This window comes from Choristoneura fumiferana, chromosome 15 (genome assembly GCF_025370935.1).
Source record: "Choristoneura fumiferana chromosome 15, NRCan_CFum_1, whole genome shotgun sequence".
Classification (NCBI taxonomy): Eukaryota; Metazoa; Arthropoda; class Insecta; order Lepidoptera; family Tortricidae; genus Choristoneura; species Choristoneura fumiferana.
The window spans coordinates 6400295-6412748 of NC_133486.1; the positions used below are offsets into that span (position 1 = coordinate 6400295).

Sequence of the window (12454 nt, forward strand, 5' to 3'; positions counted from 1 at the left end):
CTACAAAAACAACAAGCTTTAAAGTTTGAATTGAATATTAATTCGTTATGTTGCTTTGGAAGTCATTACTTTTAAAATGTAAGCGTTAAATAGAGAAGATATAAATACCTGCGAAGACATCTTATACATCCCAAAAAAACTGATGTTTCAGTCAAATTAGTAGTTTGAGCAGTAAAATGTGGCATAAACTACTGGCGTAAAAATTGCTCTGTAATCAGCTTAGTAACGTTTTAATTACTGTTGATAATAAAATTGATATCTTCTTCTCTTTTTATATAAGTATAACTTATGTACATAGCTTATGTACAATAGCGGCCGGTTGTCAACCAACTGTCAAAACATCTGAGTAGTCAGTAGTGTGTCAAAATCCGTGAACTTATAAACAAAACGCCAATATGCGTCTGCCACATTGTCGCTTGACCGTTATAATGCCATAATGTGGTGCCATGCCAAGGATTAAAAAGTACACATTCAATTAAGTAGAAAAATATTACGAATGGTCTTATTTTGTCTGTTCTGTGGGTCTTGTGGATTTGCAATACAAGACATGCGCCAAGATAGCTATTCTATAACTTTGATGAGTGATCATCGCGACAATGTAGCGCATACTTCATCTGAGTTCATCTACTTAAATTGATAAAAATAGTAGGTGTACGTCCAGGAAAATACTACGTCTACGTGTGACCGATATTTCTTTATCTGTGAAACGTGTGGCAATTCTAATTTGCCGCCATTTCATGCAGCCGAGATTCGTTACTTTCTACTGTAGGTACTTATATTCGCAATATTAAACTATTCGAAAACTCCCACTAATCAATTTACTACTGGTGGCTAAACAAAACAACTTGCTGTTTAGTACAACGAGAGTGTCAAAGAAACTTTTTTTGATTGGCGCGGCAAATTAAAATCTTTAAAAAACAAATGATTGTGCTTATCGGGTAGCTGTCAAATAACAGCATCAAACTTCTGCGAATAATGCGAGTCAAGTATTCGAAAACAGTGATTCAAAACGATGTTATCTTGCTTTATGAACTGGTCATGGAATTTCAATTTGTTACTAAAATTATTTTTATAAACTAAGTTTGAAATTACTGACTTAATAAAAATAATTTAAGTGATAATTAAATACGTCACGATTTAAAACATAATTAGCGACGAGTTGATGACCTTTCTTTCCTTTGTGTTGACGATTATTCAACGATGTTCTTTTAATTATTGCTACTAAAAAAGTCATCTAGATATTCCCCATGTAACAAAATGAATGTAAGTACTTTATTTTATTATATGTAATAATAAAAATATCCCGTTTGGTTTTCATTTTTTAGTTTTTGGTAGTTAATAAATAGTTTTAAAACAATAAATACTAGAGCTTAGCGTTTGAATAATTATTATCATACATCGAAATTACTTCTATGTTGGGGAAAGTGGACAGAAGTTGAACCGTAAGTATTTATTATCAATGAGTTACGTCGGTTTTAATATATCATTTTTTTCTGTTTTGATCAACAACATCACTTAGTACTTTCCGTGAATATGTAGTGTTATCTAGGTATATCTTATGCCATACACCTATTTCAGAATAATCCAGTTGTTGTACTTGAGAGAACGAATATCTTTCCATGCCAAACATGCTCAAGGGCTTTCCTTCGTCAAAATGACATGGAAAAGCATGTAGCAAGATTTAACCATGTCAATCAGGATGAGCTTGTACGTATTGAACATTATTATTTATTTAAGTAGGTAAGTAGGTACTTACAAAATTTTGCCCGCGTCGTCGCCAGCGCGAACCTTTGGGCCTGTCATTGCAATTGCAATTTTGTTTTCTTTACCTACCTACTTTGCATGAAAAACACTCATGCAATATTTCGTGGCTCTATAGAGCCACATATGTATACATTATATAGACTTAATCATTAAGATATTGGAATTTTACATGTATAAATCCCGATCCTGTGGAACTATTGGGATAAAAATTAGCCTACAATGTTATTCCAGAAGGTCTATCTACTTAACATCTGCATAATAAATCTTGTTCCGTATTTGAATATATATTTTAATAAAAACTGTTGTTTTTATATTTTTTAGATTTTTTTATTCTCTTAATTGATACAGTACAGGGCAATGGTATAGCGCAGAGAGATCAAAGATGGCGGGTGACAGCCGAGTGACAGCTGTCAAAAAGACGTTTTAAAGGAACGCTATAAATATTGTACAAATCTTATCCAAAATGTTCAGCTGTTTTAGCTTGAAAGTGACAGATACAGCGGTATGTAGGTAGGTACACACACACACGCGTAAGTGAATTCAACGGAAGAAGCCTCCCTCACGGAGTATGTACCTAGGTGCTTCCGTGATCTCAAGCTTTCATTGTTTTATAGGTATTGATCGTTCAACTTTAGTACACTTATATTTTCATTGGCGATAGCGAGATAGCCTTTTCCCGCAGCTTCGCAATCGTAAACCATAGGTCTAGCTGTTTAATTGAATTTCCGGGATTTCGCAAATATTCTCACGGAAATCCCCAAATACCTATAATTTTATCGTGGGTTTCTTAACAACGTTGAAAAAAAAATATTACGCTATTTTTACACGAGTAATATTTACCTCGACGTTTCGGCAACGTTACAGTTGCCGTGGTCACGAGTAGACTGAAGTGTGGGCTGTCAAGTCTGCCTAGCAGCGCGAGTTCTTCAAAAAAATAATAAAAAAAAAATCTTCTTAAATATTACTCGTGTAAAAATAGCGTGATAAGTCCCGTTATGATATTTTGACTATGAGTGAGAATCACGAAAGTTTGAAACGTTATAAAAAAAAGATTTACTTACCTACTATAAGATTTTTTTCGTTGACTGTCTACTTGTGGTGTCACCCAGCCTACATTTGTGTACCTAGGTATACCAAATTCCAAGTCAATTTGACCAATAGAAATGGATCCAAATTAACTTACAACATTTGAAACCAAGAAATAAGGATGTTAAGAAATATAAAAGCTTGTAAAAACACTCGCGGCGCCATGTGTCTGATCAGTGGTTACAATTTTTAAATTTTTACTTGAAATTCTAAGAAAAATGTCTTGACGACGGAGTGATCATATAAATAAGGGTTCCGTTTTTCCCTTTAGAGGTATAGTCAAACAAACTGAATCACGTACGAGGATGGAACCTTTGTGCTACTAATGTCATAATGTATATATCAAACTTCTGCCTAAGAAATCATATCCACATTAATTATGATAAGGTTCCAACCTGGTACGCGATTCAGCTTCTTTGACTGTATACGGAAGTCCTGTAGACGTCAAGTGTAAAAATATGAACTTATTCAAAGTTTCAAAAATAAGTACCACAGACTCTTATTCCGACGCAATAAGGCCGTTGTAACATATTTTTGAGGGTTTCAAATAGATACTTATTTTTGCACTTGACTGTACCGTCTTTCCTATAGGTAAGGCAACACAGGGCCCGTGCCCTCACGGGGGCCCCGAAAGTCAGTCATATTCGCTTCATATTCGTTTAAAGTTTAAACGGAAATGATTTCTTTGTTGCCAGTAACATTCGCAATTCGCTTTGGTGCACATTGCCCATCAAGGACCCTGTGTCGCACTCTAAGACGGCTTCATATGGAACCCTAAAAACAAACAGCACATTTCCGACATTTCATTTGCAGGAATTCAAACCTTCAATTGTGCGACCTTCATCTGGCAGTGATTATGAATCTAAAGATTTTGTTCTGCACAATGTATCTCGTGTCAAAGATGCCGAGTAAGAACTTATTCTTTTTATTAAGTAGATAGATATTATAATAACGTGTAGTAGAGTTAATAAAGAGGTGTACAAGTTCAATAGGTAGGTTAAAACAGAATACTTACTGAAATTTGGCACCTCTGGTCATTGTTGTATACTTTTACACTTATTAGTGCAGGTGGTAGGACCCGGATTGCTACCACCATCTTGCTAGCTAATCCTACCGTGAAGCAGCAGTGCTTGCACTGTTGTGTTTCGGCGTGGAGAGTAAGACAGCCGGTGAAATTACTGGCACTTGAGGTATTCCATCTTAGGCCTCTAGGTTGGCAACGCATCTGCAATACCCCTGGTGTTGCAGATGTTTGTGGGCGGTGGTGATCTCTTATCATCAATTGCTCGTTTGCCATCCAGTCGAATAAAAAAAAATATATATATATTCAAATAATCTATTCCATGTGTAATAATTTCGGAGTGTCGATACTACTGTCTTATAACAATCGCTGGACTTTAGTAATTGTGCCCTAAGTATTTTAAATTACGAAGTTATAGCCAGATAAAGTTAGCACGGCGTGCCTCGCGGTGGCCCCCACTCCCGAAATTTGACGCGCTTCACCTTTTGTGCAATAAAGTATTGAGTATTGAGTATTTTTTTTTGTAAAGGTTACCTGAAAGAGATCGCTCTGAAGCGATAAGGCCGCCTATTGCTTACCTGAGAAAGTCTCTGTGTATATACTCGTTTTCTGTACTGCTTGCTATGTGTTGACACCAACAAAGAATAAAGTAATAAAGAGTTATTGTATTGTATTGTGTTGCATTGTAATTTTTTTTGTTTGAATAACAAAAATATTAATTTAATGATGTGTTTTTTTGAAGAAAGTTTACATAAAGTCACAGCAGGCCATAATAAAATGACTGTGAAAACTAGTTTACTTTATTTATTTATTCAATACAACATCATTACATTATAATTTACATAAATACATCTAGTACTTTACTACTAACACTACATGTAATAGTATATAGTACTGTGGTAATTGTGTTTTAAAATTTTGTTTTTTTTATTGACTAGCATACATAAAGGAAAACACATTTCGGAAAACAAAAACATAAAGAGCCTGCTATCACAAGCTAGAACTGACTACAACAGCAAGCAAAATACAAATAATGCGTCGAAATCCGAAATAAAAGTTAAGAAGGAGAAACAAACGAAAGAAAAAGAATCCAAACAAATCTTAGTTAAAATCCCAATTGATCCGAAAATGATTGCACGATTAAAAACTGGTCACTTCATTAGCACGAAAGCAGACATCGTGCCAATTATTCCTAATTGTTCAGTAAAGCAGGAATTAAACGATAATCACAATAAAGAAACGCACTCCATTAAAGATGCTGATGCAAAATTGACATGTGGCCAATGTCCTAAATCTTTTAAAACCATAGTTGGCATAACTAATCATTTGCAAAGACATTTGAAACCAATTTACCAGTGCAGCCATTGCCCAAAGAAATTTCCTACAGCACAGAAAGTAAGTAATCATGTGTCACGCTCACATAAATGTAAGAGAGTGCAATGTCATGTATGTCAAAAAGAGTTAAAAAACATTACAAATTTAAAAATACATCTTCGGACGCATACCGGAGAGAGGCCGTTTCCTTGCAAGCAATGCGGTAAAAGATTCACGCAAGCTGCTGCACTTTACACACATAATAAAATCCATTCGGGTATCAAGAAGCATATTTGCAGTTACTGCAACAAGGCTTTCACGGACTATCATAATATGAAGCAACATGAGATGACACATACTAATGAACGTCCCAACGTATGTAAATACTGCAACAAAGCCTTCTGCGACCCATCAGCTCTGAAACGACATATTCGCACTCATACAGGAAGCAAGATTTACCAGTGCCCGTTGTGCCCAATGAAATTTAGCGATGCAAGTGGCCTCATAGCCCATAAAAAGCGACATATTGGCAAAAAAGACTTTGCGTGTAAATTTTGTGGAAAGAAATTTTACTCCCGTTCCGAAAAATTTAGACATGAAACGGCGGTGCATACGGACATAAAAGATTTCGAATGCGAGTTGTGTAAAAGAAGGTTTGCAATAAAGGAATATCTAAGGTTGCATATCATTAATACCAAGCATTAATTTTTTTTAAGATTAATACTATAATTAATGTATATGTAAGTATCAGTGAGTAGGTACTTGATTTCGAATGATTGAATTAGGTCATAGAATTAGGGTCATAGTTCCATTTTATTTTAATGAACTACTGAATAGATTTTTGTTGTTGTTTTCGAAAGTATGTTAATAATATTAAATGTTATCACAGAGTTAGTTAGTTTTTTGTTACTATTATTTAAGTACTTAAGTTTAGTTTTATTTACTAACTACTGAAGTGAGTCATATTTTTTGTTGTTAAAGTTTATCGAAAGTATGTTAAAATATATTAAATGTTATCACAGAGTATAGCTTAGTTTTGTTATGTAAACTATTAAACGACTTAAAGTACTTAGTTAAGTGAAATAAATAGAAGCTCACAGGTTCGACACTCCTTTTGCTCAGATATTTTTAAAGAACTAATCAATAAAATAACATAATAAGTAAGAAACAAAAAAGCGAGTATTATTTTAATATATAAATAAAAAAACAGGTCGAGTTGGACTCCCAAACAGTGCTGAAAATGTTGAAATAAAATATATTAAGTACCTATGTATAAGAATATACAAAGTTTTTTTTTAATCTTTTTACTAACATGTAATTACTCATTATTAACCGAACTGATAAAATATTATTCTATTCTATTTAAAATAAAACCACTTAAGCTTATTATAACAGTTAATTTTAATACTTAATGAAGAAATTAATAACTAAAAGGAAGAAAATAAGTCTAGTGGTCTAGAACTCTGTCAAGAAGCTCATTTAAGGTTCAACAGTCGGGACCCATTACCAAGGTTTTTTGAGCTGGTTACGATTTGAATGGGTCCCGACTGTTGAACCTTAAATGAGCTTCTTGACAGAGTTCTAGACCACTAGACTTATTTTCTTCCTTTTAGTTATTAAGGCAGTCGGGTTTTTGATTTTTTAAATTTAATGTTTTTTTATTTTATACTTTTTCATATTTCTGTGAATATAGTAGATTAAAAGTATTATAACCCATATATATTTAGAATGGGCTAATTAATAGCTTTCATTTGATTCACATATTGTTACAATACAAAATATATTTTTTTATTCCTTCGCCATATTTTTTTTCGCAGACGCCATATTGAAATATTATATACCCTATGTCACTCCGACAGTTATGACGAATCCAATGATACCTCATATTATTATTATGTTACAATCCGTCCAGCCGTTTAGGCTGCAGCGAGGACCAAAGAAATGGACATACATACCCACATACATACATACATACATACATACATACGCTTGAAAAACATAACCCTCCTTCGGGCAGTCGGGTAAAAAAAGGTAGCGGCTAGCTAGTAGTATGGCCTCTCAGACAGAATCTTGGGTTCCATTCCAACGCGCCCACACTTCTCAGTTTTTCGAAATAATGTGCGAAATTATTTGAAATTAGCTCGAGTGAAGGAAAACTTCCTTCAAAATTCCTCAAGTTAAAATGATGATTTTTCCGAAATAGTACAAAAAAAAATATCGACTTGAAATTTAATATAATGTTTTGTGTAATTTGATTGTTCTTAAATGTGATAAAAATCGGCCCCTTAATCAGACTTAGCTCGTGGCTTGCGTATTTTATGCTTACCTATAAGTACACACCTGTAATGACAATGACACACACTATGGGTAGCTATAGATTATTTGTCGGCACGGCAGCGCGGCGCCGCGCGTCGCCGCTCGATACGCACGGCGCGCGCGTACCGTGCGGCGTTCACCCCTCATTGCCCATATGCCGGCCCTCCAAATAACACCCTTGTAGCAATCCTGGTGAGCTACTTTATTAAAATTTGCTGGTAAAACGATTGAAAGTACGCTATAAACAGTTCGTCCACGCGTTCGAAACGATCGATAGGTAAGTTTTGTTTACTATCTACTTAGTCAATCATGTCATGTGCAAAAGCACAATATTCTTCATTTAAAATAGGCTATATTTACTTCATTTTCAATTGTAAAAAGTAAAGATTCGCGTTTCTATTTACCTTGTAACTTTTTCGTTTGACGTTTAACCCTCGTGTTGTTTTCCCGCGCTGTTCGACTTTTTAAAAAGTCATCGGTTTTCGTTTTTCAGCCAGTGCTTTTGAACAATGAATGAATTGGATTTAATAAAGGAGGTCGAGAAGAGGCCGATTTTATATGACAAGACGGTTAGCGGATTTAATAAAACTAAATTAAGGGACGACGCGTGGAAAGAAGTCCAAGAATCTCTTAATGTCTCAGGTAATTTTTAACTTTAACAAAATATTTTTGGTGACTCTTATTTACTTTTCTTTCTAACCCTGAAACGTCTTCTGCTAACCTAACCTAGGTACAATAGCTTCACCTACGAGTAACTCAACCATGTATCCACGGATATCGGGGACTTAATCTACCTTTATCGAGTTATTCGATCATTCTTGTAGGTCGATCTACACTACATCTTTCGGTCCGTGAACTGGGGGGGGGGGGCTAGGTACTCTGGAATTCGAAAATCAAAGTTCGTATCGTACCGTCCCTCTCACTCTCGTATTATATAGTGTAAGTGTCAGAAGGACCGAACGACACCTCTGCCGTGCTGGTCCTATCTACTCTGGAACGGTTTTATGAGCGATTTTCCCAGCACACTGTCTTATTAATTTGTATAATGGGTACTTTTTTATATTTATTTTCACGCCAAAACGGCCATCACAGAAAAACCATACTCTTGTATTGTTTACAAAAGTCTTCGTAGAAATGCGCGATAAAGAGCACTAACATCTGTTACATTACAACATTGCTTCTGTTGCGATTTTAAAACTTCCAATTAGTCTAATTGTGTTGTCCACACTTTTTTCGCACTCGTAAACAAAAGGGAAAAGCGGCCTTTACGTAAAAGCGCGAAAAAATTTTTTGCTCTCGTTTCAGTTACCTCAAAGCCGATTGGACGCTAGTACCTACATCAGTGTCGGATTTTTAATTCTTCCACTGTTATTAACCCCCGACGTAAAAAGAGGGGTGTTATAAGTTTGACCGCTATGTGTGTCTGTATGTCTGTCTGTGGCACCGTAGCTCTTAAACGGGTGGACCGATTTGGATGCGGTTTTTTATTTGAAAGCAGGTTTTCTAGTGATGGTTCTTCGACATGTTTTATCAAGATCATCAGCTCTTTTGTTCGCTGCGGTAGGAATCTTAGACGCATAATGGGTAGTTACTTTACTTTCAAACATATTTGAGACCTAAAATTTGAAACACCAATGTAACATGAAATAAAAAAACTTAAGTTATAAATTTAAAAAACCCCCAACACACAAAAAAACGCGCGGCCAAAAAAGACAACTAAGCGGGGACTATGCTGATTTCCCGCAAAATTAGCCTAAGTTAATTTAGTATAAGTACCTAGTAATTTTTTTTTATCTAAGCGTCGTCGGTGTCGGGGACCGCTAAGGTTAATACTTACAACATATGTACTTTAGTTTCCTGTTAACCTTAGCGGTCCCCCGACACCGACGACGCTTAAATAAAAAAACATATTACTAGGTACTTGTACTAAATTAACTTAGGCTAATTTTGGGGGAAATCAGCATAGTCCCCGCGGGATAGGGATAAACGAATTCTTCGCAGATGAAGTCGCGGGCAACAGCTAGGTAGTGCATAATTATTTTTACTTTTAGTTGTCTTTTTTGGCGGCGTTTTTTTATAATAGCCATCTGTCCACACAAGCAGAAGCAGAGTGCAAGAAGCGGTGGCGTTCGCTGCGCGACTCGTTCATCAAGTTACAACGCACGCACGGCGGCCGCACGCGCTGGCCGTACCACCAAGCCATGCGTTTTCTGCTGCCACATCTGGAGCCCAACCACGGCAGGTACATTGTCAATTTTTTACTTTTATATTTTTATTCGAAAAATTCATCATCCCAGCCTATATACGTCCCACTGCTGGGCACAGGCCTCCTCTCAGAACAAGAGGGCTTGGGCCATAGTTCCCACGCGGGCCCAGTGCGGATTGGGAACTTCACACACACCATTGAATTGCTTCGCAGGTTTGTGCAGGTTTCCTCACGATGTTTTCCTTCACCGCAAAGCTCGTGGTAAATTTCAAATGTAACTCCGCACATGAATTTCGAAAAACTCAGAGGTGCGAGCCGGGGTTTGAAACCACGACCCTCTGCTTGAGAGGCGATAGGTCAAACCACTAGGCCACCACGGCTTCTGCTTCTTCGAAAAATTACCATTATTAAAATAAATACTGGAAATGAGTACTATACATCCTCAATTAAAAGGACATAAGGACATCAAACATGCCACAGTAGCCAGATAATATATACCTAGGTGTAGATTTTTTTTAATTAGTAATGTGGGCGGTCGGTGTTTTTGTAGAAGCCGGCGGCACCGGTATTTGTTTTCTATAATAGCTTTATAAAAAAATTAAAGGTTCTATTCACGCTAATAGACCTCTCACTAGTATAGGTAGGTATGAGTAACTTTACTGACTGACTGACGGATAACGCTCAGCCGAAACCACTAGGATTTGTTTGACAGTTTCTTGAGAAACACAGATGGCGATCTTTCAAAACTCTCATGTGATAGCGCACTAGCAGAACTTCCTCGCAGGATAGGGCACTATAGGCATACTATTATTTGTTTATTTTTCTAGGGGCGCAGTCACGAGGTAAAGCTAGTTTTTACAACTGGTTAGTTTTGATTTTATTAGGTAACTTAAAGGGAACATTTAACAGGAAATGAAGTTAATTTCTCCAAGCCACTACAGTTTTAAAGATGAAAAATAAGATCATTACGCAATAAAACAGTGTAAAGGTTCTTAATTTATGACGCTTTTTAAAGTTCCTTAGTAAAATGTTTTTAATTCGCACATATTTAGCAAAAAAAGGTTTAAAAAAGTCAGTGTGAAAAAAAATGTTTGTTTGTTATGTTTGTTTGTTTATACTCTTTATGTACAAAAAGGAAAAACAAAAGGTGCATAAAAAAGTAAGTGTTAAGTACAAAGGCCGACTTATCCCTGCAGGGATCTTTGCCAGTCAACCTTTGAGTGGTAGAGGAGCAATAAAAAAAAACAAGGATCGACAAATAGAGCAAAACATTTGAATAAATATAAATGCATATGTATACCTCAAATACCTAACTATATACAATGAATATATAACACATATATAAAACATTAGTATACATACAAAATTAACTGTTTGAACAATTGTTTGTGAATATCATAGTGAATATTGCATTTTTTAAACGAGACAAAAACTAATTGTTACCTCGTTGAAGATGGGACACTACACTACTTCATTGGAAGAGTGCACGAGAAAATCAAAAACAAACATTGCTTTTATGTCTTATTCCAGCACAACAAGAAAAGACGAAGACTCTGACACCGAGGAAGAGACTCGCCGTCCACAACAGTCTCTGCCCGATCTCTCCTTCCACGACAAATTCGATTATGACGACGACTCACAACCGGCCACCAAGAAAACCCGCCTCAACTCCTCAGAAGAAGAAACGCAAAGAACTGATCCCGATGAACTTTTCCTTTTGAGTTGCGCGCCCATTTTGAAACGGTTGAGTTCGAAACAAAACGCGGTCGCGCGTTTAAAAATTCAACAGGTTCTGTATGAGGCGGAGTTCGGAACCCACATGGAGCTACCGTACGTTACGCCGGCGAGCGAGTGCGGGTTCGAAAATATAGATGGCGCTATAGAATAATTTTTGAAATATATCGGTTAGGAAGCTAAAGCGTCCGCCACATTGCCGCTCCGATTTGACTTGAATTAGAAAGCGCTCACAATGTCGAGTCAAATAGTTATTTGTCCAAACTCAGTTGGATCATTATTGGGCCAACAAAAAAAAAAAAACAACTTCTGACAATTTAATTCTAGTTAAAAGACTCAAGATTCAACTCATCGCTAGTCATTAGGTACATTATTTTTAGCTTCCGTTTTATTTATAGGGAAAAATATTTTATTGTAATTAAAAGCTATAAGTATTTATTAGTCACGCGCTACACCACACGCCTTGTATACTGTACATTATTAGGTCTATCTATAGAAGTTGAAAGACATGCCTGATAAAAATCACAGCTAGAAAATGTTAATAATTTTACTAATAATTGTTTCAAGGACGTATGGCAGAAGGAAAACCTCTGCCTAGGAAGTGGGACACTATTAAAGTAATAAAAAACAAAGCCTATACACACAACTATTAAATCACGTGACTTCCAATTTGTACAAACACAAGTACATATTTCATTACTTATTTAATAAACTTTTTAATATTTACCCTGACGATTTTTAATCAATTAAATTCAAAAAAACAAGCTTGCGTCCTTTGAGTACCTAAAAAATTCAGTCGAAAATACTGTTAAATTGTGATCATCACTTTTTTTTAACGGAGTGCCTGAATCATGTATTACCTGTTCGGGACTTTTTCGTAATAAATGTCATAACTATCATTGGGACCAAAGAGGAAAACGAGGATACGTTTTATGTCGGACGGAACTTTTGTGATCCATTAAGTAGTCTATGGTATGGTTAAGTATAATACTACATTGTCACGATTAAGACAT

The 12454-nt window shown here is 35.9% G+C and overlaps 2 protein-coding genes across 4 annotated transcripts; both read left to right on the forward strand.

Annotated features, from left to right (window-relative positions):
- Window positions 1–884: 884 nt before the first annotated feature.
- LOC141435765 (uncharacterized) lies at window positions 885–5951 on the forward strand. 2 transcript variants are annotated; one of them, XM_074098575.1, is made up of 4 exons: window positions 885–1263; window positions 1579–1707; window positions 3664–3758; window positions 4810–5951. In XM_074098575.1, exons 1-4 carry the CDS (start codon window positions 1258–1260, stop codon window positions 5888–5890), a joined length of 1311 nt encoding a protein of 436 aa, XP_073954676.1. In that variant the 5' UTR covers window positions 885–1257; the 3' UTR covers window positions 5891–5951. The 2 variants fall into 2 exon arrangements, with proteins under 2 accessions (XP_073954676.1, XP_073954677.1); XM_074098576.1 differs by lacking the exons at window positions 885–1263; window positions 3664–3758 and having other exon boundaries at window positions 1632–1707.
- Window positions 5952–7590: 1639 nt separating this feature from the next.
- LOC141435775 (uncharacterized) lies at window positions 7591–12167 on the forward strand. 2 transcript variants are annotated; one of them, XM_074098589.1, is made up of 4 exons: window positions 7591–7778; window positions 7995–8143; window positions 9602–9743; window positions 11238–12167. In XM_074098589.1, exons 2-4 carry the CDS (start codon window positions 8011–8013, stop codon window positions 11593–11595), a joined length of 633 nt encoding a protein of 210 aa, XP_073954690.1. In that variant the 5' UTR covers window positions 7591–7778; window positions 7995–8010; the 3' UTR covers window positions 11596–12167. The 2 variants fall into 2 exon arrangements, with proteins under 2 accessions (XP_073954690.1, XP_073954691.1); XM_074098590.1 differs by having other exon boundaries at window positions 9605–9743.
- The last annotated feature ends 287 nt before the right edge of the window (window positions 12168–12454 follow it).

What these genes read in the sequence shown, in the direction of transcription:
- LOC141435775 (XM_074098589.1), top strand. Translation starts at nt 8,011, where the DNA reads ATGAATGAATTGGATTTAATAAAGGAGGTCGAGAAGAGGCCGATTTTA. An exon ending in AGAATCTCTTAATGTCTCAG is followed by an intron (nt 8,144 to 9,601) that starts GTAATTTTTAAC and finishes TGTCCACACAAG; the next exon opens with CAGAAGCAGAGTGCAAGAAG. An exon ending in CTGGAGCCCAACCACGGCAG is followed by an intron (nt 9,744 to 11,237) that starts GTACATTGTCAA and finishes GTCTTATTCCAG; the next exon opens with CACAACAAGAAAAGACGAAG.
- LOC141435765 (XM_074098575.1), top strand. An exon ending in ATGTCAATCAGGATGAGCTT is followed by an intron (nt 1,708 to 3,663) that starts GTACGTATTGAA and finishes TTTCATTTGCAG; the next exon opens with GAATTCAAACCTTCAATTGT. An exon ending in TCTCGTGTCAAAGATGCCGA is followed by an intron (nt 3,759 to 4,809) that starts GTAAGAACTTAT and finishes TTTATTGACTAG; the next exon opens with CATACATAAAGGAAAACACA.